Source organism: Sapajus apella, unplaced genomic scaffold (genome assembly GCF_009761245.1).
Source record: "Sapajus apella isolate SASKATOON/1434 unplaced genomic scaffold, GSC_monkey_1.0 scaffold33, whole genome shotgun sequence".
Lineage (NCBI taxonomy): Eukaryota > Metazoa > Chordata > Mammalia > Primates > Cebidae > Sapajus > Sapajus apella.
In genome coordinates this window covers 8,175,002-8,201,714 of record NW_022436973.1, presented here as the reverse complement: position 1 = coordinate 8,201,714, position 26,713 = coordinate 8,175,002, and the positions used below count along the sequence as shown (strand labels likewise).

Below are 26,713 nucleotides of genomic sequence, written 5' to 3'. Positions count from 1 at the left end.
CCAGGCTGGAGTGCAGCGGCGTGATCTCAGCTCACTGCAACCTCCACCTCCTGAGTTCAAATAATTCTCCTGCCTCAGCCTCCAGAGTAGCTGGGACTACAGGCACGTGCCACCATGCCCAGTTAATTTTTAGTAGAGACAGCATTTCACTATGTTGGCCAGGATGGTCTCAATCTCCTGACCTTGTGATATGCCCATCTCGGCCTCCCAAAGTGCTGAGATTACAGGCATGAGCCACCATGCCCGGCCATAATGTGTTTTAAGTTAAGAGTTATTACAAATGAGTCAAAAGTGTTTAAAATTTTTAAAGTTTATAAAGTAAAAAAGTTACAGTAAGCTAACGTTAATCTATTATTGGAGGCCAGGCATGGTGGCTCATGCCTGTAATCCCAGCACTTTGGGAGGCAGAGGTGGGTGGATATCACCTGAGGTCAGGAGTTCGTGACAAACCTGGCCAACATGGTGAAACCCCATCTCTACTAAAAATACAAAAATTAGCCAGGCGTGGTGGTGTGTGTGTGTAATCCCAGTTACTCAGAAGGCTGAGGCAGGAGAATTGCTTGAACCTAGGACGCGGAGGTTGCAGTAAGCCAAGATTACACAACTGCACTCCAGCCTGGGCAACAGAGGGAGACTCCATTTCAAAAAAAAAAAAAAAAATTATTACTGGAGAAAGAAAAATTTTAAATAAATTTAGTGTAGCCTACATGTATAGTATTTATAAAGTTTACAGCAGTGTAATGACCTAGGCCTTGACATTTACTTACCACTCACTGACTCACCCAGAGCAACTTCCTCTCCTGTAAACTTCATTCATGGTAGGTGGACCACTTTTTATCTTTTATGCTGTATTTGTACTGTACTTTTTCTATGTTTAGATACATAAATACTTGCCATTCTATTACAGTTGTCTACAGTATTCAGTAGAGTAACATGCTGTACAGGTTTGTAGCCTAGTAGCAATAGGCTACACCATACAGCCTAGGTATGTAGTTGGCTATACCGTCTAGGTTTGCTTAAGTACACCCTATGACATTTGCACAATGATGAAATCACCTAATGATGCAATTCTCAGAAAGTATCCCTGTCACTGAGCAACGTGACTACTGTTTTCCTATACATACATATCTATGAGAAAGTTTAATTCATTAATGTTTAAAAACGTTTTTATTTTTGAGACAGGGTCTTACTCTGACACTCAGGCTGAAGTGCAGTGGTATGATATGGCTCACTACACCCTCAACCTCCCAGGCTTAAGCACTCCTCCACCTCAGCCTTCCAAGTAGCTGGGACCACAGGTATGCACCACCATGCCCAGCTAATTTTTAAATTTTTTTGTAGAGATGAGGTCTCACCATGTTGCCCAGGCTGATCTCAAACTTCGGGGGTCAAGCAATTGTCTTGCAGCAGCCTACCAAAGCACTGGGATTACAGGCATGATGAGCCACTGTGCCCAGCCGAAAAAATTTAATTTATAAATTAGGCATGGGAAGAGATGAAGAACAATAACTAATAATAAAACAGAACAATTATAACAATACATGGTATAGAAGTTATGTGAATTTGTCCTTTTGGTAAGAGACAGAAAAGAAATTATGTGAATTTGGTTTCTCAAAATATCTTTTTTTTTTAATGAGATGGGGTCTTGCTATATTGCCCAGGCTGGTCTCAAACTCCTGGCCTTAAGCAATCCTCCCAACCAAAGCATGGGGATGACAGCTGTGAGCCACTGCACCCAGCCTCAAAATATTTTATCTGACTGTACTCACCTATTTTCAGACTGCAGTTGACCATGGAAATCAAAACCGGGGATAACAGGGGACTACCGCAGCTATAATAATCATAGTAATTAGGTGCTCAACAATTCCTTGATATTGCTAGTGTCTAAGGGCCTACAGGGTAAGATGTATTTATTCAACAGGCATTAATCTATTACCTACTACATGTAAAGCACTGTGGGAAACATAAGATGAATAAGGCATAGATCCTACATTCAATTGGTAGAGCTGTAACTCTGTTTTTTTGGTTTTGTTTTGTTTGAGACAGAGTCTTGCTCTGTCACCCAGGCCGGAGTGCACTGGCTTGATCTCTGCTCACTGCAACCTCCACCTCCTGGATTCAAGTGATTCTCCTGACACAGCCTCCCGAGTAGCTGGGATTACAGGTACACACCACCATGCCCAGCTAATTTTTTTGTATTTTTAGTAGAGACGGGGTTTCACCATGTTGGCCAGGCTGGTCTTGAACTCCTGATGTTGTGATTCACCCGCCTTGGCCTCCCAAAGTGCTGGGATTACAGGCATGAGCCACCACACCTGGCCAAGCTGTAACTATTGATGAGAGCTAACCACAAAAAAGATGTTGAAGGTCCTAAATTCTGAAGAAGGATCAACCTACTTTCTAGGCAAGGTGACATTTAAGCTAGGCTTTGAAGGGTGAAAAGAATTTGGCCACAGGAAGACAGGAAAAAAGACATTCTAGGCAAAGAAGACACCATGTGCAATGGCCAGGAGTTAAGAAATCCAGGGCCACACACAGAGAATGCCGCATGCTTCAGCTGGATCTTGCAAGAAGGCATAAAGTGGTGTAGTGGGCATGAAGTGGGCAGCGTAAGTCCACAGTGGCTCTGAATGCAGCCTTGGGTATTCAGAACTGATTCTGCAGGCACTCAGGCTGGGCACAGTGGCTCACACCTGTAATTCCAGCATTTTGGGAGGCCGAGGCGGGCAGATCACCTGAGGTCAAGAGTTTGAGACCAGCCTGGCCAACATGATGAAACCCCATTTCTACTAAAAACACAAAAATTAGCTGAGCATGGTGGTGTGCACCTGTAGTCCCAGCTACTCAGGAGGCTGAGGCAAGAGTGTCGCTTGAACCCAGGAGGCAGAGGTTGCAGTGAGCCGAGATTGTGCCACTACAATCCAGCCTGGGAGACAGAGCAAGACTCTGTCTCCAAAAAAAAAAGAAAGAAAGTTTATAAACAAACCACACATCAACAAGAAAAATCAGGGGGAAAGCTCCCTTACCCTGCCCTTTTTACCTAGGAACATGGCCATGAGCTTCTCATCCTGAAGCAGGATGGCTCCTTTCACCAAGTACTCAAAGTAGGAGTCCACACCAGCCCCGATGCCCGCGTCCTGGGCCACCCACTTGCCAGTGAGCACATCAATGTGGTTGCCGACCTGAGGGAGCAAGAAAGACACATGGTCTCAAGGGAGAAGCAGATGGCCAAAAAAGGATCTACTCACCCCCAACCCTGACTGCGCAGGGAGATGCAAGGCAGGCACCCCAGTGCTTCTTGGGAGACACACAGACCATGAGAAGGAAGGGCAAGGCTGGATCATGGCCAGCCTTTCTGTACATCTGTATAGTACAGATGCATCTCATGCACATTTATCAGGACTTAATTATACACACTGAGCAAAAAATGAAAAAGAAAAATGATTTGGAGTGTTTATGCCCTGTCTGGAGTGAGTGTGAGATGGAAGATGAGAATTTGCTGTTCCCACAATCTGTCTCTGATTTCTCAGCACTAAGCATGTGATTCCTGTATCTGAAGACACAGACATGCTTACGTATTCCCATAAATTAACTCAAGAGGAACATCCACCAAGAAGACAGAGTGGTTCTAAGGAGAGAAACTGAATAGCTGGAGACAGGGACACAAGGGGACTTCACCAACGTCACTGAGTACCTTTTCTTGTATCCTTTGACCTTTTTTTAATTGTTCACTCTCTGTAGAGACTATCAAAAATTGCCAATGCTGGCCAAGCACCTTGGGTCACAACTGTAATCCCAGCACTTTGGGAGGCTGAGGCAGGTGGATCACTTGAGGTCAGGAGTTCAAGACCAGCTTGGCCAACATGACCTCAAGTGACCTCAAGAACCCTGTCTCTACTAAAAACACAAAAATTAGCCAGGCATGGTGGTGTGCGCCTATAGTCCCAGCTACTCAGGAGGCAGAGAATCACTTGAACCCAGGAGGTGAAGGGCAACAGAGCAAGACTCTGCCTCAAAAAAAAATAATAATAAATAAAGATATGTATTTTTCACATAGCTTAGACCCTCAGGGAAGCTAGTAACTTCAGCTGGTACTCAAAGAAATAGCTAACTGTCCTGTGTGAGTTTAGGTTCCCCAGGAGCATACCCTCAGCAAGGAAGACAGAAAGTAGTTGATTTGAAAGGTGAGTCCCTGTAAACACCAGTAGAGGAGAGGGAAAGGGAGGCAGGGCAAGGGAGGCAGCATTGAAGAGGTATGCCAAGAGGCAGGTTTCCACCGTGGGAACTGGAGTTCAAACCTGCTGGGGAGCTCAGGAATTCAGTGTAGAGCTCGAGCCTTGGAGTGACCCCACCCAAGGGGCAGGGAGCGGGAATGTTTATCACCAACTCCCAACGCTATCAGTTACTGGCTTGAGAGTTACCCATGGGTAGCATTAAATCTGGGCCTCTTTGCTTGTGGGTCTCCTCTCATGCCTGGAGCCCCTCTGTCTTTGGCTGACAATCAGAGTGGCTCCAGGCACCAGAGGAGACCCACAGGCAAAGAGGCCCAGGTGATGGCAGCTGGAAGACTGGCCAGTGTGCACGGAAATGGTAAGAGTTGAGAGGATATGGGCACAGCACCAACAGAGTCCACTACAGTCCCACTGCTGGAGCAAAACCTGCCTGAGTTAGACTTACTAAGAGATTTATTACAGGTCTCCTCCAGGGGGTTGGGCACTTGCTTAAGGAATTTTCAAGGGGTCCTCACACAAGCTTCACTTTTCAAGCTGAATTAGCACCAGACTCCGCATAAAATGTGCCTAGACCTGAATGCAGTCTTCCAAAGTCAGTGACTCAGTAAAACTGGTATTAACACATTAACGTTACTGAAGTAGCGGAGGACCAGAGAAGTTGAGTGACTTGCTCAGTGACTTGCTACACACTTTCGATGTAGCAAGGCCCGGGCTTGAATCCAGTTCTGAGTAAATCCATTGTTATGTACTGGATGGCTCTGGCTCAATTACTGTTAATCTCATTGGATTATCCCATTTAGAAGCTGAAACTGACCTTAGAGATCATCTGGTCCAAAGTGTGTTCATGGGTTAATGGTACTGGAAGATAAAGGGAGGCTCTGGTGTTAAATAAGTTTGGGAAATGTTAAGCAAAGTTGAATAGATTTCTTCACTAGAGGACTTTAATTCTGTTCATGTGCATTCTGATGCTCCAAAAAAGGGGAGGGATATTATATGTAACATTCCTCTAACTTAATTGGCCAGGACTTATTTTTTCATGCAATAGCCATTCAGTATCTCTCAGAAATGGTGTCCTAAGAAACACAGTTTTACAAATACAGATAGATACTAAAAATGAAGGCCCGACAAGCTAATGATCTAAAGTCACTAAGTGAGTCAGGGGCATGAAGCATAACCCTCTTCCTAGAAATGAGGATCTCAAGTGGTCATAGCTTAATGCAGCCCCCCGCTCCTTACCAGAGAAATGAGCTTTACCACTCTCTTTCCCACTCTAAACCAAACTTGAATTGGAGGCCTGGTCTATTTTTGGTGTCCTGAGCCCAATCCCTGGGCCACTCCCAAGGTCACCCTGAGTTTTCCTTGGCTTGATTGCAACTTATTGCTCAGAGCCTGGGGCCTCATAAGCAGAGGCCAAGGTGGCAAACTTGACTCAAACAGGAAGGGCAGCTGCGAACCTACCAGCCCGATATCTGACCGGCTCTCCCAGAGGCGCATCAAGGCCACTCTGGCCACATCTTCGAATACAGGGTCACCAGTGAGGCTGCTCAGGGTGGCAAATTCAACAATGAAGGTCCCAATCCCTGCCGTACAGGTGACAGGGGTCTCTCCTGGGTTCACACCATGAAGTAAGTTCACAGTTCCATATGGCATGCCAGTGGGGGTCTGAAAGGCTGAACAATTGTAAAATGATGATCCCAGACAGAAGCAGGGGGATAGGGACAGTTTTGATATACGCCCAAAGCCTGAGACCTTAGCCAGCACTTCCCTCTTATTCCTGGGTGTCCCGCTCAGGTCTGAACCAGAGAAGAATAAATGTTATAACTGGAGGGCCCTGAGCAGCCACCCAGCCCAGATGCTGTCAAATACTGCTCTGCACAACCCCTGGGTTCCTGCCTGTGATGAAGGGCATGGAGCAGGCTGCAGTCCACGCACACTCACTTTAGCTAGAGTGCTTTAGCTACTTTCATTTATTTTACAATACGCCTTCCAAGCCCCAGCAGGTAAGTTATTGTGATGCAGGCAAGGTTGAGGCCACAGCAAGTGGCGGGGCTGTGGCACAAAGACAAGAGTAAGCCCTGTTCAAAGCCATTCATAGACTTTTGACTCATGCCTATAATCCCAGCATTTTGGGAGGTCAAGCAGGTGGATCACTTGAGGCCAGGAGTTCAAGACCAGCCTGGCCAACATGGTAAAACCCTGTTTCTACTAAATATACAAAAATTAGACTGGCCTGGTGGGGCACACCTGTAATTCTGGCTATTTGGGAGACTGAGGCAGGAGAATCGTTTGGACCCAGGAGGCGGGGGCTGCAGTGAGCTGAGATTGCACCCTGCACTCCAGCCTGGGTGACAGAGTAAGACCCTGTCTCCAAGTAATAATAATAATAAACAAAGCCATTCATAGACTTTAAATAAAGATCCCTGCTTTAAATAAAGAGTATAGGGGCTAAATTATTTTTAAAAGGAAGCAAAACAGGATATCAACCACTAGGCCACTGATATAGTATGACCATCAATTTACAGGTAGGGAAAACCATCCCTGTAAAGAAGTGATTCAGTCAGCCGGGTGCAGTGGCTCATGCCTGTAATCCCAGCACTTTGGGAGGCCAAGGCGGGCAGCTCAAGAGGTCAGGAGATCAAGACCATCCTGGCCAACATGGTGAAATCCTGTCTCTACTAACAATACAAAAATTGGGTGGGCGTGGCGGCGCATGCCTGTGATCCTGGCTGCTCAGGAGATTGAGGCAGGAGAATCCCTGGAATCTGGGAAACAGAGGTTGCAGTGAGCCAAGACCAAGCCACTGCACTTCAGCCTTGGTGACAGAGGGAGACCCCATCTCAGGAAAAAAAAAAAAAAAAAAAAAGAGGTGATTCAGCCAAAGGCCACATAGAGTCAAAAAGAGCTGGGATGGGAACACCTGCCCCATGCCCACTCCTAGCCCCAGTCCAGTTCTTTCCCCTCCCCACCCGAGTGCCTTCTGATTCAAGACGAGAACTGGACAACCAGTCAGAGACAGAGATTTCCTCTCTGAGGCTAAAGTCAAATAACTCTAGAGCAGCCTGTGCGTCACCAAACTGCGAACAAAAGTGTCGACACTTCCAAGAACCACAGGGTCTAGCAACTCTGTCTGCCACAGATAAGAAACCTGCCATCTGGGAGGCACCAATGGGAGAGTGAGTCGCAACCAGAAAGGGCCCTAAGTAATATTTCAGGAAAGTCAGGCTGTATTAAAAAGAAGGGGAGTGACAAAGTCCTGTTTCTTGACCTTTTTTAATGAAATGACCAATGACCAAAAATAAGTAAATAATAAAGGAGGAGCAGCTAGGCAGAGTTTCCAGGGTTTCCTCCAGGGATGAATCACACAGGACACAATGTCTGCAAGAAGATGCTCAAGCCATGAGCCACGAGTGAGACCTCAACCCAGCTCTATCTTCAGCTCTCCCCAAAAGCAGAGGCAAAGTGCTGTGTGAGAGGGATAAAGGGGCCGGGTGTGGGGGCTCGCACCTGTAATCCCAACACTTTGGGGGGCCGAGGCAGGTAGATCACTTGATCCCGGGAGTTCAAGACCAGCCTGGGCAACATGGTGGAACCCCATCTCTCCAAAAAAAAGGTAGCCATGTGTGGTGGCATGTGCCTGTAATCCCAGCTACTCAGGAGGCTGAGGTGGGAGAATCAACTGAGCCCAGAGGTTCGAGGCTGCAGTGAGCCATGATCATACCACCGCACTCTAGCCTGGGCGACAGAGCGAGACCCTGCCTCAAAAAAAAAAAAAGTAATAAAAAAATGAGATGGCCAAGAGGCTGGTGCGAAGCACGGGGTGACGTGTCTGGGTGTGAACAGTCCTCAGAGCCTCCACCACACCCTGAAGGGAACAGAGTGTCCAGTTGATGCTACCGAGCCTGGTGTTACTGCCCAACTAGACAAAAACATGAAGGCTTGGCCTGCAGCCCTGGACACGGCTTAGCCACAAAACAAATCCCTCTCGTTTTAAAAGTGCTGGAGGTTCTCTGAACAGTTTCTCCTTTCTGACCTCATTTTAGCCTTCCCAAACCCAATGTAGTAAGGAGACGGAAATTATGATTCTCATTCAATAGATGGAGAAACTAAACTGTGGAGAGAGGCTGGGAACAGTGGCTCATGCCTGTAATTCCAGCACTTTGGAAAGCCAAGGTGGTAAATCACTTGAGGTTAGGAGTTTGAGACCAGCCTGGCCAACATGGTGAAACTTTGTCTCTATTAAAAATACATAAATTAGCCAAGCATGGTGGCGGGCGCCGCCAGCTACTAGGGAGGCTGAGGCAGAAGAATCGTTTGAACCTGGGAGGCAGAGGTTGCAGTGAGCTGAGATTGGGCCACTGAACTCCAGCCTGGGGGACAGAGCAAGACTCTATCACAAACAAACTGTGAAGAGAAAGAGTGGCTTGGTCAAGATGTTGGCTGGCAGAGCTGAGTCTAAAATCCAGGGCCAGGCGTGGTGGCTCACACCTGTAATCCTAGCACTTTGGGAGGCTAAAGCGGGCAGATCACCTGAGATCAGAAGTTCGAGATTAGCCTGACCAACACAGAGAAACCCCATCTCTACTAAAAATACAAAATTAGCCAGGTGTGGTGGCTCACGCCTGTAATCCCAGCTACTCAGGAGGATGAGGCAGGAGAATCCCTTCAACCTGTGAGGTGGAGGTTGCAGTAAGCCAAGATTGTGTCATTGCACTCCAGCCTGGGAAACAAGAGCAAAACTCCGTCTCAAAAAAAAAAAAAAAATCCAGGGCTGCTGATGCTCACACCAACACCCTTCCCTGGGCCGCTGTTATTCCAGCAGTAGGTGGAATAACTGTAGACTTGGGAGGGGACAAATGGGCTCATTCAAAATAAGGACAATGGCCTTCCACCCACCAGGCTGGCCACCTTCAACCATCCCCTGCAAACAATAATAAGGTCAAGTCATCCATCCCGGGTCAGCGCGCCAGCAGGCCCTGAAATGCCCAGGATGCTCCTGATTTCCATGGTGGGTGCCTGGGGATAGAAATACCAAATACACGTGGTGAGAAACACCAGGAATTAATTCAGTACTGGCACTCTCATCTTCAGCAAGGGAAGCAGGGCCTACTGGACTTCATCTCTCTCCCATCTCTGTGGGTCTTACCTGGGAGGAGCTTTCGGGCTGCCTCTTCAGCCATTCTCAGGAGAGGTCCGGAACAGGGCCATCCAGCTTCCACTTCCACCCCAGCCTTCTTGGAGAGCAGATGAGCAGACAGGAGTCCTCCTACCACTACAGATGGCACAGAAAGCATGTCACAGTCCAAAGGGAAAGATCAACGGACCAAGAAGCTTTCCCCATGTGAGTTAAAACTAAACACTCTGTTGCGGGGGGGGGCACAAGTTCTCAGGACCTTCTGAGGCTATTTCATGGGTAAAAACAAAAACAAAAAAACTTCCCTCTATTGGGGTGGCTCACTGGGAAGAAGCTAGAGCCACCTAGTGAAAAAAGAGCCCCTTCATCCCACACATTTATACAGTGTTAAGTTTATGGGTTTTTTTTTTCTCTTGGTGCATCACAAGAACAGTGGCTATTTCTTTTAAGTCCCTATTGTGTACCAAGCACTAACTAAGTACTACAACTCCCTGGTCAGATGAAGATACTGAGGTTCCATGAGAAAAAGTGACTTGCCCCAGGCCTCCCATCTAGTAGGTGGTAGGGCTGGATATCTTTGATTCCAAAGCCCATACTCATTCCATTTGTCACTCTGTCTGTCTCCCAATCACCTGTCGTACCTAGGGGAAAGGGGCAATGGTGGTTATTACCTGTATTTGGTTCATTTATCTATTTCAACTTATTATGCAATATTTAGAACTTTTAAAAAGACATGAAGGTTCTATACTTGGAAATATAGCTAAATAGATATCCTGAGTGGCCCTTTCACTGAAAACAACTGGTGACCCTAAGCTTCAAAATTCCCCTCCTTCCTGCAGAGGGGGAATAGGAGACAAAGGTCAGACCTGCCCCAAATGGGAGTCTGATGAAAGGTCCCTATGTGGGCCAGGCATGGTGGTTCATGCCTGTAATCCCCGCACTTTGGGAGGCTGAGGTGGGTGGATCACTTGAGTCCAGGAGTTTAGAACCAGCCTGGTCAACATGGCAAAACCCTGTCTCTACAAAAAATACAAAAACTTAGCTGGGTGTGGTGGTGCACACCTGTAATCCCAGCTACCTGTGAGTCTGAGGCAGGAGAATCACTTGAACCTGGGAGGGAGAGGTTGCAGTGAGCTGAGATCACACAACTGCACTCCAGCCTGGGCAATGAAAAGAAAAGAAGAAAGGAAAGGAGGGAGGGAAGGAAGGGGAGGGAGGGAGGAAGTGAGGGAGGGAAGAAAGGAAGGAAGGAAATGAAATCAAATCTACATTTATGTATATTATAGTAAAACTGCAGAACAACAAAGGGAAAAAAGATCTCGAATGCAGCCAGAATCTGTGTAAATAGTAATTAAAGCTGGATGAAGGGCACATCTAGTCCATTATACTATTTTCTCTGCTTTTATGTCTGTTTGAAGTTTTCCATAATAAAAAGTTTTTAAAAGGAGACAGCCAAAGTGAAAACCAAAACAAGGTATCTATAAAGAAAACAACAACTGACAGATTACTTCTTAACGATAATGAAATCAGAAGAAAATGGAAAAATTTTTCAACATAGTAAGAAAGTAACCATCAACCTAGAACCATACACCCAGCAAAAATATCACCCAAAGGTCAAACAAAGGCGGTGGAATAAAGACATTTTCATATAAACAAAACCTGGGAATGTTTGCCAAGCACACACCTGCATTACAGGACATTCTAAAGGAAATACTTTAGAGAGAAGGTCTGAGTCATGAAAAGAAAAGATAGTCAAAAAAGTGGTAAATAGGCTGGGCACAGTGGCTCACGTCTGTAATTCCAGCACTTTGGGAAGGTGGATCACTCAAGGTCAGGAGTTTGAGACCAGCCTGGTCAACATGGTGAAACTCTATCTCTACTAAAAATACAAAAACTAGCCTAGTGTGGTGGTGCACATCTGTAATCCCAACTACTCAGGAGGCAGGAGAATCGCTCGAACCTAGGAGGTAGAGGTTGCAGTAAGCCGAGATCGTGCCACTGCACTCCAGCCTGGATGACAGAGTGAGACTTGATTTCAAAACAAACAAACAAACAAAAAGTGGTAAATATATGTGTAAATGCAAAACTTCAACAGTACAGAACAATAAGTATAATGTATAGAGGGTTTAAAACAAATAATTAAAATATAGAACTAGAGCATATAGGTCAGGATGTTCTCTAAGAGCCAGGTTTTGTTTTATTCAGAAGGAGAACAAAGATTTTCATTAAATTTAGACTTTGATAAGTTATGTTTGTTAAATTTGCTCAGAAAACTATGTAAAAAGCTAGATATTGTGCAGAACTTCCATATTAGTAAGAGGAAAATGGAATGGCGGGGAAAACAGTCTAAAGAAGGCATGAAAAAAGACAGAAAAAAGGAACATAAAGAAGATGGCAAAAGGCTGGGTGTGGTGGCTCACGCCTATAATCCCAGCACTTTGGGAGGCCAAGGTGGGCAGATCACCTGAGGTCAGGAGTTGGAGACTAGCCTGGCCAACATGGTAAAACCCCACCTCTGCTAAAAATATAAAAATTAGCCAGGCAAGCACCTATAATCCCAGCTACACAGGAGGCTGAGGCAGAAGAATCACTTGAATCCAGGAGGCAGAGGCTGCAGTAAGCAACCTCTCTGCAGGTGCAGTGAGATTGTGGTACTACACTCCAGCCTGGGCCACAGAGTGAGACTCCATCTCAAAAAAAAAAAAAAAAAAAAAAGATGGCACAGAGAGCACATATTGTAGAAATGAGCGCAAATACATCAGTAATTACAGTAAATGTCCATGGATTAAATGTTTCAGTTAAAGACTGTCAGAACAGAAAAACAAAATATACACTATTTACAAAAGATGTATCTGATCATAAAACTACAGACAGATGGAAAGGATAGAAAAAGATACATGGGAAAATGTCAACCAAAAGAAAGCTGGAATCAATTATATTCATATCAGAAATGAAGGTACAAGAATGACCTACATTCACAGATGACAAACTGAGCTCAGAAGCTGGGAGACACAGCAACAAGCACAGCCTAAAACTCATGCCGGATTCCTAAACCAGGATTTTAGACCATATTGTCCCTCTGTTCTCTTTTTTAAACTTTTATGGATCATATATCTGGAATATAAATTTCATTGCAGAAAACATACAAAATAATGGGGAAAAATAGAACCCTGCCATCCAGAGGTGACAGCTGTTAAGCCAGTGGTCTAGAGGTTCAGTGCAAATAAGGGCTGTGGCAGCTTCACAAGAATGATTGGAAGTCTGCTAAAAATACTGATTCTAGGACTCAATCCAGAGATTCCAATTCATTAGGTTTAGGGTGGAACCCTCAACATCTCAATTTTTTAAAAGGTCGCAAGTGGTTCCTATGGGCAGCCAAGTTTAGAAGATTAATGCCCTAGACTTGCACTGTCCAATACAATAATCACTAACCATGTGTGACTATTTAAATTTAAAATCATTAAAATTAAATGAAATTTAAAATTCAGTTCCATAGTTGTAATAGATACATTCTAAATGCTCAAGAGCTCATGTGGTTAGTGGGTACCATATTGGACGAATACAGATATAAAACATTTCCAGCCAGGCATGGTGGCTCTCATAATCCCAGCACTTTGGGAGGCCAAGGCAAGTGGATCACGAGGTCAGGAGTTCGAGACCAGCCTGGCCAACATGGTGAAACCCCGTCTCCACTAAAAATACAAAAATTAGCCGGGCATGGTGGCGCATGCCTGTAATCCCAGCTACTTGGGAGGCTGAGGCAGGAGAATCGCTTGAACCTGGGAGGTAGAGATTGTAGTGAGCCAAGACCATGCCATTTCACTCCAGCCTGGGCAACAGAAAGAGATTCCAACTCAAAAAAAAAAAAAAAAAAAAATTCCATCATTGCAGAAAATTTGATTGGACAGACAGTAAGTTCCAAGAAGGCAGGGATCACATCTTTCTTGTTCATAGCTATGTGCCTAGTATCAAATATACATTAAAGAGGTGAGTAATCTGGTGTATTTCTTCCCAGTCTTTCAGTCTCCTGTTCACTTTCATATCTGAAACTGATGGGGGAATCCTGAGACTTCCCCCACTTCACCCTCCAGGAGGGAAGAAGAGCTCTGTCGATCAGAGGTTTTGGCCAAGGGTCCTGGTATGGTCAGTCCTTAAAATCCTATTTACCACTTCTTGGTTTACAGAAGCAACTTCACACTCGCTCTTTTTTTTTTTTTTTTTAAGTCCCTAGAGAGCAGCCCTCACCTCGAATGTTGGTTTCAAACACAGAAGCGTTCACATCAATATCAAAGTCCACGTTGTCCTGGAGCACTTCAATCACTCTTTGGAATTCTGAGACATTCCCCAAAATCTGGAAATAAAAAAGAGACCTGACAATGAGGCTCTCTTGCATGTGCAGAGGCAGATTCAGAGTCTGGGATCCTATGTTGATGTGGCCCTCACTAATTCCACTTAAGACCTCCAGTTTCTGTCCTAGGATTGGTGACAGCAGAAGAAAACACTGAGAGCTAGAAATAATCCAGAGACTCCATATCAAGAGACTGGTTAAGTAAATTCCTAAGGTCCCAATTAAGAGTCCCGATGTAGTCATTTAAATGGACGCAATATAAAGATGCAAACTACACAAAGAAGTCTTAGTTCGACATTTGCAGTAGGTATCAGCTGTTTTTAACCCTGTCTTGTCATGTTCAGCCTTGTGGAAAACATGACAGGTAGGCTGGCCCAAGACTAATTCATTCCTACTCTCTTTACCTCATGGCCTCTTACCAGAGGTTGGAAATCCAGATGCATTCTCAGCCTCCTTTGCTACTAGAGTTGATTGTGTTACCCAGCCAATTTTTGACCCTTGAGAAGTCTACTGGGGGCACTTCTGGGAAGGCTTCTGTTTTCTTAATACCAAGGAACAAACACAGCTAACATGGCTTTTAGTCTCTGTCTTTCTGCCTTGAACTTAGACTCAATTTCTGAAGCTATGGCAGCTATGTGAGACCATGAAGTACTAAGCATGAGAATAAAAGCCAAAACACTAAGGATACTAGAATGGAAAGCTACAGAGAGCCTGATCTCTGATGACACAGCTGAGTAGCTGACCCAATGATAGAAATTACCTCTACGCTTTTACTTGAGAAAATAAACCCTCTTTATTTAAACTATGAGCCAAATGCAATCTCAATCTCTCTTCTTTTGATAATAACATCCCAATTTACCCTCCAGGAATCACTCTTCCCCAGTAGTCACTCCTGTGGTTTGGGAGAGGCTGATCCCATCCCTTAGCTGTAGAGTGGGTACTTGACCTGTACCAGGCCAAGTCTTTTTTTCTTTTGAGACAGGGTCTTGCTCTGTTGCCCAGGCTGGAGTGCAGTGGTGTGATCGCAACTTACCACAGCTTCAAACTCCGGGGATCAAGCAATGTGGGCCTTCTAAAATGTTGGGATTACAGGCATGAGCCACCACGCCTGGCCCTTTTTACCTTTCTAAGTATCAGGAGTTTTTTATTTTTTTATTTTGTATTTTTTGAGACAGGGTTTTACTCTGTCACCCAGACTGGAGTGCAGTGGCGCAATCTAGGCTCACTGCAATCTCTGCCACCCTGGCTGAAGCAATTCTCCCACCTCAGCCTCCCAAATACATGTGTACTACCATGCCTAATTTTTTGTATTTTTGGTAAAGATGGGGCTTCACCATATTGCGCAGGCTGGTCTTGAACTCCTGTGCTCAAGTGATCCACCTGCCTAGGCCTCCCCAAGTGCTGAGATTACAGGCATGAGCCACGGGGCCCAGCCATAAGTATCAGATTTCTTAGCCATAAGAAGGAGTAAAGGTACTTACCTCAAGAAGTTGTTGGAAGAATTAAGATAATACATGTCTGTACTAAGCTCTACACAAACACATTAAATAGTCACTGATATCGTTTTATTATTCTTATTTTAATTTAATTTTTTTGAGATGGAGTTTTACTCTTGTTGCCCAGGCTGGATAGAGTGCAATGGTGTGATCTCCGTTCACTGCAACCTCCGCCTCCCAGGTTCAAGCACTTCTCCTGCCTCAGCCTCCCCAGTAGCTGGGATAACAGACATGTGCCACTATTCCCAGCTAATTTTTTATATTTTAGTAGAGACAGGGTTTCACCATATTGGCCAGGCTGGTCTCAAACTCCTGACCTCAGGTGATCCACCTGCCTCGGCCTTCCAAAGTGCTGGGATTACAGGTATGAGCCACCGTCCTCAGCCTGATATCATTTTAGTATCATTAAACATGGCCCCTAGGATGTAAGCCTTTGAAAACAGGAGGATGTCAAAGTCTGTATCCCCCACAGAACTATACAAGCCTATCACAATTCTCTGTACATAACACGTTCTCTATAAATGTTTGCTAAATATATGAACCTGCATAAGTTGCCAGTTCCTTTTTCTCTATCTAGCTAGGCAACCACAGCCTGATGGTTCAGAATCATGAGATGCAAATAAAAGGCCTAGGAGAGGAAGGAAAAGAAACAGACAAGATACTTACCAGCAAGGTGTCCAGTGCATCAATTAGAGTCAGAGAAAAACTGCAAAAGGACAGAAATCCCAGCTGCTTAGTAAAAAAAAAAATCAAATACCAGATATTATGGCTGCCCTAGATCTGATCCCCCTAAAACTAAATGAGGCAAAGAAATGCCTCTGCCTGTCCCACTTACAGTCACAACAGAGAAGCCATAGTGAAAATCACACTCTGACCCACTCAATGCACCTGGGAGGATGGGCTGATGTAGTTCAACTGTAATTAAATACGTCACCTATATTCTGGCATTCTTCTTTACCATTGGGAGGCAGTATGCGATTACAGCTTAAAGCACAGGCTTTTCACCAATTTTCACATCTAGGAATTTACCCCACAGCGAACAGCTGTTTGAGAGTGTTCATGGCAGTATTGTTTACAACAGCAAAAAGCTGAAAAGAACCCAAATGTCCACCCATTAATGGGTGATTAAACTGTGTTATAAACCATGCAAAACTATGAAGTTATCAAAAAGATTGTTATCACGATTTCTATGTGCTGATGGACAGATATTCAAATTGTTTTTCTTTTTTTTTTTTCTTTTTTTTTTGAGATGGAGTTTCGCTCTTGTTACCCAGGCTGGAGTGCAATGGCGCGATCTCGGCTCACCGCAACCTCCGTCTCCTGGGTTCAGGCAATTCTCCTGTCTCAGCCTCCCGAGTAGCTGGGATTACAGGCACGCGCCATCAAATTGTTTTTAATGAAAAAGACAAGGTGGTTTAGAATATTTTCATCTATGTTTCAAAAAGAGACATACTGATAGAAAGTAGATGAGCAATGGTTAGGGTCAGTGGTGCAGGGATGAACTATAAAGGGCTACAGGGAACTTTTTAAGGTAACAAGTGTTCCCTATCTTGACTGTAATGGTGGTTACTTTGCACTTAAAATGAGTGTAGGCTAGGCACAATGGCTCCCGCCTGTAATCCCCAGCACTTTGGGAGGCCGAGGCAGGTGGATCACCTGAGGTCTGGAGTTGTGGCCAACATGGCAAAACCCGGTGTCTACAAATAATTACCCGGGTATGGTGGCGGTCACCTGTAATACCAGCTACTTGGGAGGCTGAGGGAGGAGAATTGCTTGAACCTGGGAGGCAGAGGTTGCAGTGAGCCAAGATCACACCACTGCACTCCAGCCTAGGTAACAAGAACAAAATTCTGGCTCAAAAAATAAAAATAAAAAAGGGGTACTTTATTATATGTAAATTATGCCTTTAAGAAGTTCATTTTAAAAAGATACACATATACACATTTATATGTATAATGGTATAAACCAAGAATATTTCTGGAGAGAGCCAAAGGAAAGTTAACAGTTGGAATTCTAAGGTATGGGAGATATTTACTGTATATAATTTTTTACCACTTAAATTTGTCATTTGTATTTACTTTGTTTCAACTTAAAAAAAATAAAAACCAGCGCAAGTTTCAAGTTTCCTTAATTTCTCCCGTCCTTAGCACACTCGTGTGTAAAACAGGAATAATGGCACCTAACTCCTAGGGGTACTAAGATAATTAAAGGAAATGACACAGTAAAATGTTTAGCATAGTGTTCAATCAATGCCAGCTTCAGCTACAGCAAAGATTCTTCACTCAGCAAGGAACAAGACAGTGAATCATAGCTCTCACAGATTTTTATTCCAGTGGAAAGGAGAAAGACAAAGCAGTCGATAAGTGAAAATGATAGTATCAGAGAGTGAGAAGTGCTACAAAGAAAATACAACAGGTAACTTGTGTGAGTGACTTAAAAGGGGGTCGTGGGTGGTTAGGGAAGTGAATGCTGAGGAGGTGACTACTGAGCTGAGATTTGAATGACAAGCAGCAGCCGGTGACGACAGGATAATGGGGAGAGTGTATTTCAGACACAGGAAATATCAACTACAAGGACTTAAGTTTTGGGAGTGTCACAGGCCTTCCTGGACATGACTGCACACCTACACAATGAAAGGATTGGGTTTTCTAATTCTCGGTGCCCTTCCACGGTATCTTATTACTCCAGAAATTCCCCACAGCTGATGCCTGTTACTGCTGGGGCTGTACCCAGCGATCCAGCCCACCCCGCTAATCCAGTACTTTTTTTTCACTGCGAGAGGCTAAGTGAATTCTGGAGGTGATAGCAAGAACTGCGGCGAGCGCGGCTCCAGCTCAGCTGGGAGCTTTCCGGTGCCAGTGAGGAGACCATGAAGCCACCAGCCCCAGCTGACCCGCCCGCCTAGGCCCAGAGAGTCAGACCCTGGCCAACCCCTGCCCCTCCGCTCGCACTACCTGCCCCAGGTGTCGTGCCCGTCACAGGTGAGAGGTCGAAGCTCATCGAAGGGGAAGGCATTCTCCAGGTAGCTGTCGTAGGCGTGGTAGAACATGGCCTTGACTCGCTCCCTGGGCGAGGGACGAGAAATCAGGCATGGGGCCAATACACAAAAACAAGCGGGGAAAGAATAAGATACAGGGCGGAAAGTGGGAATCACTGGCTGATTTATGCCGGGAACCTAGCGGCGGGGTCTGAGCAAGTCCGGATAAGGGTCTTGGGATGGACGGAAAGAGAAGGGACCCGGTCCGCGCTTCCCATTCCCCAACTACGGAAGGGCGGGAACCTGGCCTCCTTCACCTGTAGTGGGCGGGATCTGGCGCGGTGCCGTCGGGACCTGGCGCACCATGGTGCAGAGGCGGTAGCGCGCACAGGAGGCCGAGCGGGATGAGCAGCCGGAAAGGCATAGAGCTCGTGTCCTTTCAGCGCCGCCACCGCAGCAGCAGCCACTGCCACCAGCTCATTCTGGGAGCTGCTGCGGGTTCTTCCGGGGATCCGCCCCACCGCGCCTGCGCGCTGAGAAATCAGCCTCTCACTTCCGGACTACAAACCCCGGAATGCAATGGGCAGCGAAACCCGGCCGAAGAGCATCTTGGGATATGCGGTTTAGGAAACACTGATCAACGTGTCTTAAAGATAGCGGCTGTTGTTACTACTGTTATTATTTAATGTTTCAATAACAGCTAGCATGTATTGAGCATTTATTCTGTACTAGTACTGTACGGAGCATTTAAAATGCATTCTCTCATTTTTTTTTCAGCAACTTTATTAAGCATGAAGCAGGGTAAGCATGAAAAATGTTCAGCCTTTACCATTATTAGGGATATTGAGTTTCCCAAACCAGTTACTTGTTGATTGTATAGGAAACAATTTACATTTATTTGTCCAAAACTTACACACACACACACACACCTCTTGCATTTTCTGATGCTGTCACTCTTGAGGTTTCCTAAAATCCCTTCAGTTCTAGGAATTTATGACATTTCTCTCCTCCCACTTTGGGATGTGGTTACACAATCATGGTCCCTTCAGTCTCTATCTCAAACCAGAAGCTTACCCCTGCTGGCCCTGTAGAATGTAGTAGGTACGAATGAATACCCTGGGGCTTCCAGATGGAAGGGAAAGGAGATGACAGTAAGCTGAGACCCAGATAACACAGGTGCATTGTATTTGTTTCCTGTGATTCTTGTAACAAATTATCACAAACCAAGTGGCTTGAAGCAACAGAAATTCTCTCACAGTTTGGGGGGTCAGGAGCCTGAAATCAGTTTCACTGGGCTTTTAGTTTCACTATAGCTTTCAGGAGGTTTGTGATCCATTTCTCCATTTCCTTTATTCCCAAGTTCCTAAAGTTTGGTCAGCTCCATAGCAACACCCATGACTTTGGTCAGTGTGACATGCGTAGAACCAACCCTGGATCTGAAGTCAGATCTAGGCTCCAGTTAATGACAACTCTGTTACTCATCTATAACCTGTGTATGTGACCCTCTCCTCTGGGGCTAGCATCTTTGTCTATAAAATGAGGAGTCTGAACAAACAGATCTTTGAGATCCTTTTCGGTTGAGGTTTCTATGATTCTAGGATTGGCTATCTTCTATTTGCTGAAAAAGTCAGATGGAAGTGGTAGCTCAGTTTGTTAACCTGGAGTGCAGCTAGGCTTGGTCTCCTTGGTCCCACATCCCTGAAAACATCCCCCAAATAAGTGTCTCGAAATGCCATCTGTCGATAGAATTAAATCCCTGACAACCCAGAGAGATTGAGGTGATAGAGGCTAAAAGTATGGGCTTTATATTTTGGCAGATGTGAGTTGAAATACTAGCTTCATCGCCTGTTAGGATGTGACCCCACCAGTTTTTCTTTGAGCCTCAGTTATCCCATCTGCATAATGGGAATAATATTAGTACTTACCTAATAGGATTGTGAGGATTTGGTGAGCTATTGCATGTAAAGTACCTGTCATAGTGTCTGGCAGAAGAGACACTCAGTAAATATTAGGATTTATTTATTTATTTGAGATGGAGTTTAGTTCTTGTCACCCAGGTTAGAATGCAATGGCATGATCTCGGCTCACTACAACCTTGAACTTCTGGGTTCAAGAGATTCTCCTGCCCCAGCCTCCCAAGTAGCTGGGATTACAGGCACACGCCACCTCGCCCAGCTAATTTTTATATTTTTAGTAGAGACGGGGTTTCACCATGATGGCCAGGCTGGTCTCAAACTCCTGACTTCAGGTGATCCACCTGTCTTAGACTCCAAAGTGCTGGAATTATAGGTGTGAGCCACTGTGTCAGGCCTAGGTTGACCATGCCAGGCCTAGGATGTTTTTAGAAACTCTTCTTGGGGCTTCCAGATGGAAGGGGAAAGGAGATGCCAGTAAGCTGAGACCTGGATAACAACCCAGGAGCACTGTATTCATTTCCTGTGATTCTTATAACAAATTACCACAAACCAAGTGGCTTAAAGCAACAGAAATTTATTTTCCCGAAGTCAAAGGGACGTCAGGAGCCTGAAATCAGTTTCACTGGGCCAAAATTAAGTTCTTGACAGGGCCACACCCCTTCCAAAGGCTCTAAGATAGAATCCGTTCCTTGCCTCTCTAGATTCTCCTGATTCCTAGCATTCCTTGGCTTATGGTTGCATCACTCCAGTGTCTGCCTCTGTCTTCACATCGCCTCCTCTGTGGATGTGTCATATCTCCTTCTGCTTTTCTCTTATAAGGACATTTATAATTGCATTTAGGATCCCCCTGCCCCCTAGATAATACAGGATAAACTCCCATTTCAAGATTTTTAATCATGTTTGAAAAAAAACCTTTTTTCCAAATAGAATAACATTTACAGTGTCCAATGAATAGGACCTGGACTCTAGGGGGCTGTTTTCCAGCCTAGCATAGGGACTAAATGATTTTCAGACCTAGGCCTTTCCCTGTTACGAAATTCACCTTCTGCATATTATAACTCCTATAGCTTATCTTTTTGTCGCCTATTCAAAATTCTAGTGTGGATAAAACTTTTGCAGAAAGGGTGCATTCAGGTTGCCTGGATTTGGTAATGATAGGAGCAAGATATAAGCAAGATTGAAATACTCACAATTTTCCTTTATATTCTTTTTCTGGCTTAATGAGAATGTACATTTTTCACACTGTCACAGAACAAATAAAACCATGACTTATGTTTTCACAATTCATGTAACTAATTTCATAGTTTTCTAATGAGAATAAAAAATTGTTTTACCCTCTGGAAAAGTGTTAGGACTCTTCTTTCTCTTGCTCTGTGTTTATGATACTGGATTCCAGAAGGTTATAGCCCACCAGTGAAACGTTACACTTGAGCATTTACTTGTGAAGAGACTCAGGGTAAATTGCCTACCTCTCTAAGCCTCCATTTCCTATTGTAAAATCCAGAAATTGATGATGCCATAAAGGAATTCTGGGAATTAAATGGGATAATGAAAGTGAAAATTCCCAGCACAGTGACTGATAATATAAGTTCTTAATACATACTAATTCTCTTCCCTGCCTCCCCAATTCTTTTTTTTTTAAAGGCAGGGCAGTTGGTTCCATTTACTGAGCATCTGCCCCTAGTCATCCAAGGTGTTATAGGCAGAAGTTCCTGCCCTCAGAAGTTTGACGTACAGTGCTGAGCATATAACTAAGATTCAAAAATAATCACGTCATAGTCCTTTCCCTTGAAGTGCCTGCAGTTTTGTTAGAAGGGGAAGATGTCAATTGGAGAATACTTGGAATCATAGGGTATGCAAGTCTTCCCTGTGGGTGAATAGAATTTGGAGGGGGTTCAGATCACATCAATATCTGAAGTCAATGTCCTTGGACTCTTGTGTTCAGCAGAACAAGACTTGGACTGGTCATCAGAAACCCTTGTTCCTGTTGTTTTTGTTTTTTGTTTTGTTTTTTGAGTCGGAGTCTTGCTCTGTTGCCCAAGCTGGAGTGCAGTGGCACGATCTCAGCTCACTGCAACCTCTGCCTCCGGGGTTCAAGTGATTATCCTGCCTCAGCTTCCCAAGTAGCTGGGACTACAGGCTCACGCCACCACACCTGGCTAATTTTTTTGTATTTTTAGTAGAGATAGGGTTTCACTGTGCTAGCCAGGATGGTCATGATCTGCCCGCCTTGACGTCCCAATGTGCTGGGATTACAGGCGTGAGCCACCTTGCCCAGCCACCTATTACTGTGTGATCCTGGGCAAGTCATTTTCCCTTTTGGGAACTCAGTTTCCATATCTGGCAGATGAAAGAGTGAGACTGTCTCTCAGCACAAGGAAAATAGTAACAGATCCATACAGGGTTATTGCAAAAAATCAGAAAACAGAATTCAACACATATCAGCTGCAGAAATTTCCCCCCCAGAAACACCCATGAAGCAGAATAAAGTGGTGGGACAGCATTCCAAATGGGATTTGACTTTTTGGGAACTAAACAAGGAAAACGAGGGGGATGGGGAGGGGGACAAGAAGGAGAAGGAGAAAATAGTCACATGTATTGATATAGTGAACATTTGCATAGTAATTAATATGTTCTTTGTACTTTACATCCATCAACACTATTTAATCTTTACCACAACCCTCTGAGAAAGTGTCACTATCGCCATTTTACAGACCAAAAACCTGAAGCACAGATTCTAAGAACTGAAGAGAGATTTAGCCACTTAATCAATGTCTCATACCAAGTAAGTAGAAGAGTCAAGATTTGAACCCAAACAGCCTATACTGTACTGCATTAATGAAAATAATGACAAATATATACAGAACTTAAGAATGGAGATCTGGTCAACTGCTACAGTGTCCTCTAGCTTTAGCTTCATGTGGTTTTAGGGTCAACATTTCCTTCCCTTTTGCTGGAAAGTTAGAGGAAAAAGCTCAATTCTTCCAAGTTGGAAGCCAAGGCATTTTAGATCCCCTTTGGCCAAATACACTTGACTGCTTTTAGCAGGGAAGAATCCTTTTTCTAACATCTGGAGGTCATTTGGTTCTTCCAACTCCCGGAGCAGAGCTTGCACACTACATACTTTTGACTTGCCAAAAAATAAGTTTATTCTTGGGAAATTTCCCATCTGTTGCTTTGTGGAAGTGCACTTCTGTGTGCAGCATGTCCAAACATTTAGATCAATGACTACCTGGTTAGGGCTCCAGACCACGTTTTTATTCTTATTTTCTTTTTCTTTTTTTTGAGATAGGGTACCTAGGCTGGAGTGCAGTGGCATGATCACCACTCACTGCAGCCTCGACCTCTCCCAGGCTCAAGTGATCTTCCCACCTCAGCCTCCCAAGCAGCTGGGACAACAGATGCATGATGCTATGCCCAGGTAATTTTTAATTTTTTGCAGAAACAAGATCTCACTGTATTGCCCAGGCTGGTCTTGAACTCCTGGGCTCAAGCAATCCTCCCACCTTGGTCTCCCAAAGTTTAGAGATTATAGGCATGAGCCACCGCACCTGGCCTCAGACCATGTTTTTATTATGCATATGTTCCAGTGAACTCAGACCTGTAGGTAAATCTGCTGCGGAATTGTGCACTTTAAATGGTTAAGATGGTAAGTTATGTCATGTGTATTTTGTCACAATTTTTTTAATATTAAAAAGCGAGAGTGGATACAGTGGCTGAGCCTGTAATTCCCACACTTTGGGAGGCTGAGGTGGGTGGATTGCTTGAATCCAGGAATTTGAGATGGGCTTGGGCAACGTGACAAAACCCTATCTCTACAAAATAAACAAACAAAAACAAAAATTAGCAGGGTATGGTGGCATGTGTCTGTAATCCCAGCTATTCAGGAGGCTGAGGAGGGAGGGAGGTAAATGGAATGGAATAAATGGAATGCGATCTAACAAAATTCTTTTTTGTTTTTTTAATGACGTCTACTGCCCTTTTGAAATAAACAATTATGGCAGGGTGCAGTGGCTCGCGCCTGTAATCCCAGCATTTTGGGGGACCAAGCTGGGCAGATTACTTGAGGTCAGGAGTTCAAGAGCAGCCTGGCCAACATAGTGAAACCCCGTCTCTACTAAAAATATAAAAATTAGCTGGGCGTGGTGGCAGGCGCTTGTAATCCCAGCTACTCCGGAGGCTGAGGCAAGAGGATTGCTTGAGCCTGGGAGGTGGAAGTTGCAGTGAGTTGAGATTATGCACTGCACTCCAGCCAGGGTGACAGAGCAAGACTCTGTCTCAAAAAAAAAAAAAAAGAAAAGAAAAGAAATACCCAATTCTTTCAAAGGAAATATGTTCTTATTGGCTGGCAGGGAGAGGGGTGATTGGTAGATGGGGAAAGGGTGTGTTGGGAATAGATGCTTGGTGCCACAAAGAAAAATTCGCACTGAGACAAAGGATTTTTCAGCAAAGCAAATTTTACCTCCTGGACTACAGGAAGGGTACCCTCAATACCCATTGTGCCATGAGAGTACAATGAACAAAGGAAAACACACAAATTTATCCCTTGTGCATTGGGAGTCATCCTTACAGCTGTGTCTGATCTCCGTTGGTTGGATCCAGACCTCACAACCTAAACTAAAACCCGATTAGCTAATAACCTAAAATGTTTCTAAACAGATAAAAGCAATGGAGAGCTGGGACATGCCTGTGAGCACATCCAGCACAGATACCTTGGTTAAAGTACAAGGACACAGAATGTATACGTGCCTGTAAGCATTGCTAAATTGGTAATACAGAACTTTAAAACACATTCTCTGCCTCTTATGGCTTTTGGTGTGGAAGACAGATACATAAATAGACAATTATCATTTAAAGAAGTAAAGGAAGAAAACTCTCTGAACCTATTCTGGTTTGGGGGCTGCCTGCAAAAAAAAAATAATAATAATTAATTAATTAAAAATTTTTAAAAATTCTCTTTATGATACGCTCTTGATCAGAAAAATAAAATAAAATAAAAAATTTAAAAAATTCTTCCTTCAGGTCCAAATAGGAAACAAACAAACAAAAATTTTTTTTTAAATAAAAAGAACTGAGGGAAAAAGAGGGTTCCAGTAGAACAGAGGGAGTATCTAACCCTGGCTTGTGGACATGAAGTCAGGGAAGGCTTCCTGTAGTAGGTGACACCTGAGCATTCTAATAGGAATTAGCTGGGCTGAAGAAGGTGGCGGAAAGCATCTCAATTCAAAATTTTGATTCTGTAGTGTATTATAAAAAGCTCTTTTTCTGACTCCTGCTTACCTCCTCATATCACTTCCTCCTTCCTATCATCTACTCCTATTTGGCCATACTTAAGTATTACTGATTTCTCAAGTATGTTATATTCTTTCTCCTTTCCTATTACATCCTTTTGTACCTTCTTCACCCTGTACTTTAAACAACTTTTTCCTCATCCTCACTTGCCCCTTAGGCTTTTTTATTTTTTGAGACAGGGTCTTACTTTATCACTCAGGATAGAGTGCAGTCTCAGGTCACTGCAGCCTCCGACTCCTGGGGTCAAGTGATCCTCCCACCTCAGCCTCCCAAGTTGCTGGGACTACAGGCACGCATCACCACACCTGGCTAATTTTTGTATTTTTTGCAGAGCCCAGACAAACTCCTGGGCTCAAGGAATCCTCCTGCCTCAGCCTCCCAAAGTGCTGGGATTACAGGTATGAGCCACTGCACCTGGCCTGGAAAGCATTCCTTTTTAAACCAGGAAAATGACAAGCATACACTCTCATATTCCCTCACATTTTTTCTTTCTTTCTTTCTCTCTCTTTTTTTTTTCTAGAGACAGAGTCTTGCTCTCTCGCCCAGGCTAGAGTGCAGTGGCACGATCTTGGCTCACTGCAGTCTCCACCTCCTCGGTTCAAGAGATTCTACTGCCTCAGCCTCCTGAGTGGCTGAGATTATAGGCATTCACCACCACACCTGGCTAATTTTTGTATTTTTAGTAGAGATGGGGTTTCACCAAGTTGGCCAGGCTGGTTTCAAACTCCTGGCCTCAAGTGATCTACCCACCTTGCCCTCTCAAAGTGCTGGATTGCAGGCGTGAGCCACTGTGCCTGGCCTTCTATTACTATCTCTGTTAAACATTGTACAAGAGGTTATACCCACACAATAAGTTAAACAAATAAACATTACAAAAATTAGAAAAGAGGAAACTCATTATCTACTGGCGCTATGATTATACATGTAGAAAATCCAAGAGTCTACAAATAATTATTATAACAAAGAAAGGAGTTTATTAAGGTTGCTAGACACAAAACTAATGCAACAAAATCATCAGTACTTCTATATGCTGGAAATAAGTAGGCCATGAGATTTTAAAAAATATATGTTATTTGCAATAATATTTTAAAAATATGATGAACTTGGCTGGATGCAGTGGCTCATGCCTGTAATTCCAGCACTTTGAGAGGCCAAGGCAGGTGGATCACCTGAGGCCCAGAAGTTCAAGACCAACCTGGCCAACATGGTGAAACCCTGTCTCTACTAAAAATACAATTTGCCTGGTGTGGTGGCACGTGTCTGTAACCCCAGCTACTCTGGAGGCTGAGGCAGAAGAATCGTTTGAACCTGGGAGGCAGAG

General features: G+C 44.3%; 1 protein-coding gene across 1 annotated transcript in view; it reads right to left on the bottom strand.

Annotated features, from left to right (window-relative positions):
• The window catches only part of EDEM2 (ER degradation enhancing alpha-mannosidase like protein 2), a 31,150-nt gene extending 12,441 nt beyond the window's left edge, over positions 1-18,709 (bottom strand). The window contains exons 1-7 of the mRNA XM_032295151.1: positions 18,502-18,709; positions 18,162-18,272; positions 15,874-15,913; positions 13,609-13,714; positions 9,376-9,501; positions 5,691-5,902; positions 3,041-3,182 (exon numbers count right to left, since the gene is read on the bottom strand). Coding sequence (XP_032151042.1) covers positions 3,041-3,182; positions 5,691-5,902; positions 9,376-9,501; positions 13,609-13,714; positions 15,874-15,913; positions 18,162-18,272; positions 18,502-18,608 — 844 coding nt within the window. The 5' untranslated portion in view covers positions 18,609-18,709. The remainder of the gene's footprint in view (positions 1-3,040; positions 3,183-5,690; positions 5,903-9,375; positions 9,502-13,608; positions 13,715-15,873; positions 15,914-18,161; positions 18,273-18,501) is intronic.
• Positions 18,710-26,713: the final 8,004 nt, after the last annotated feature.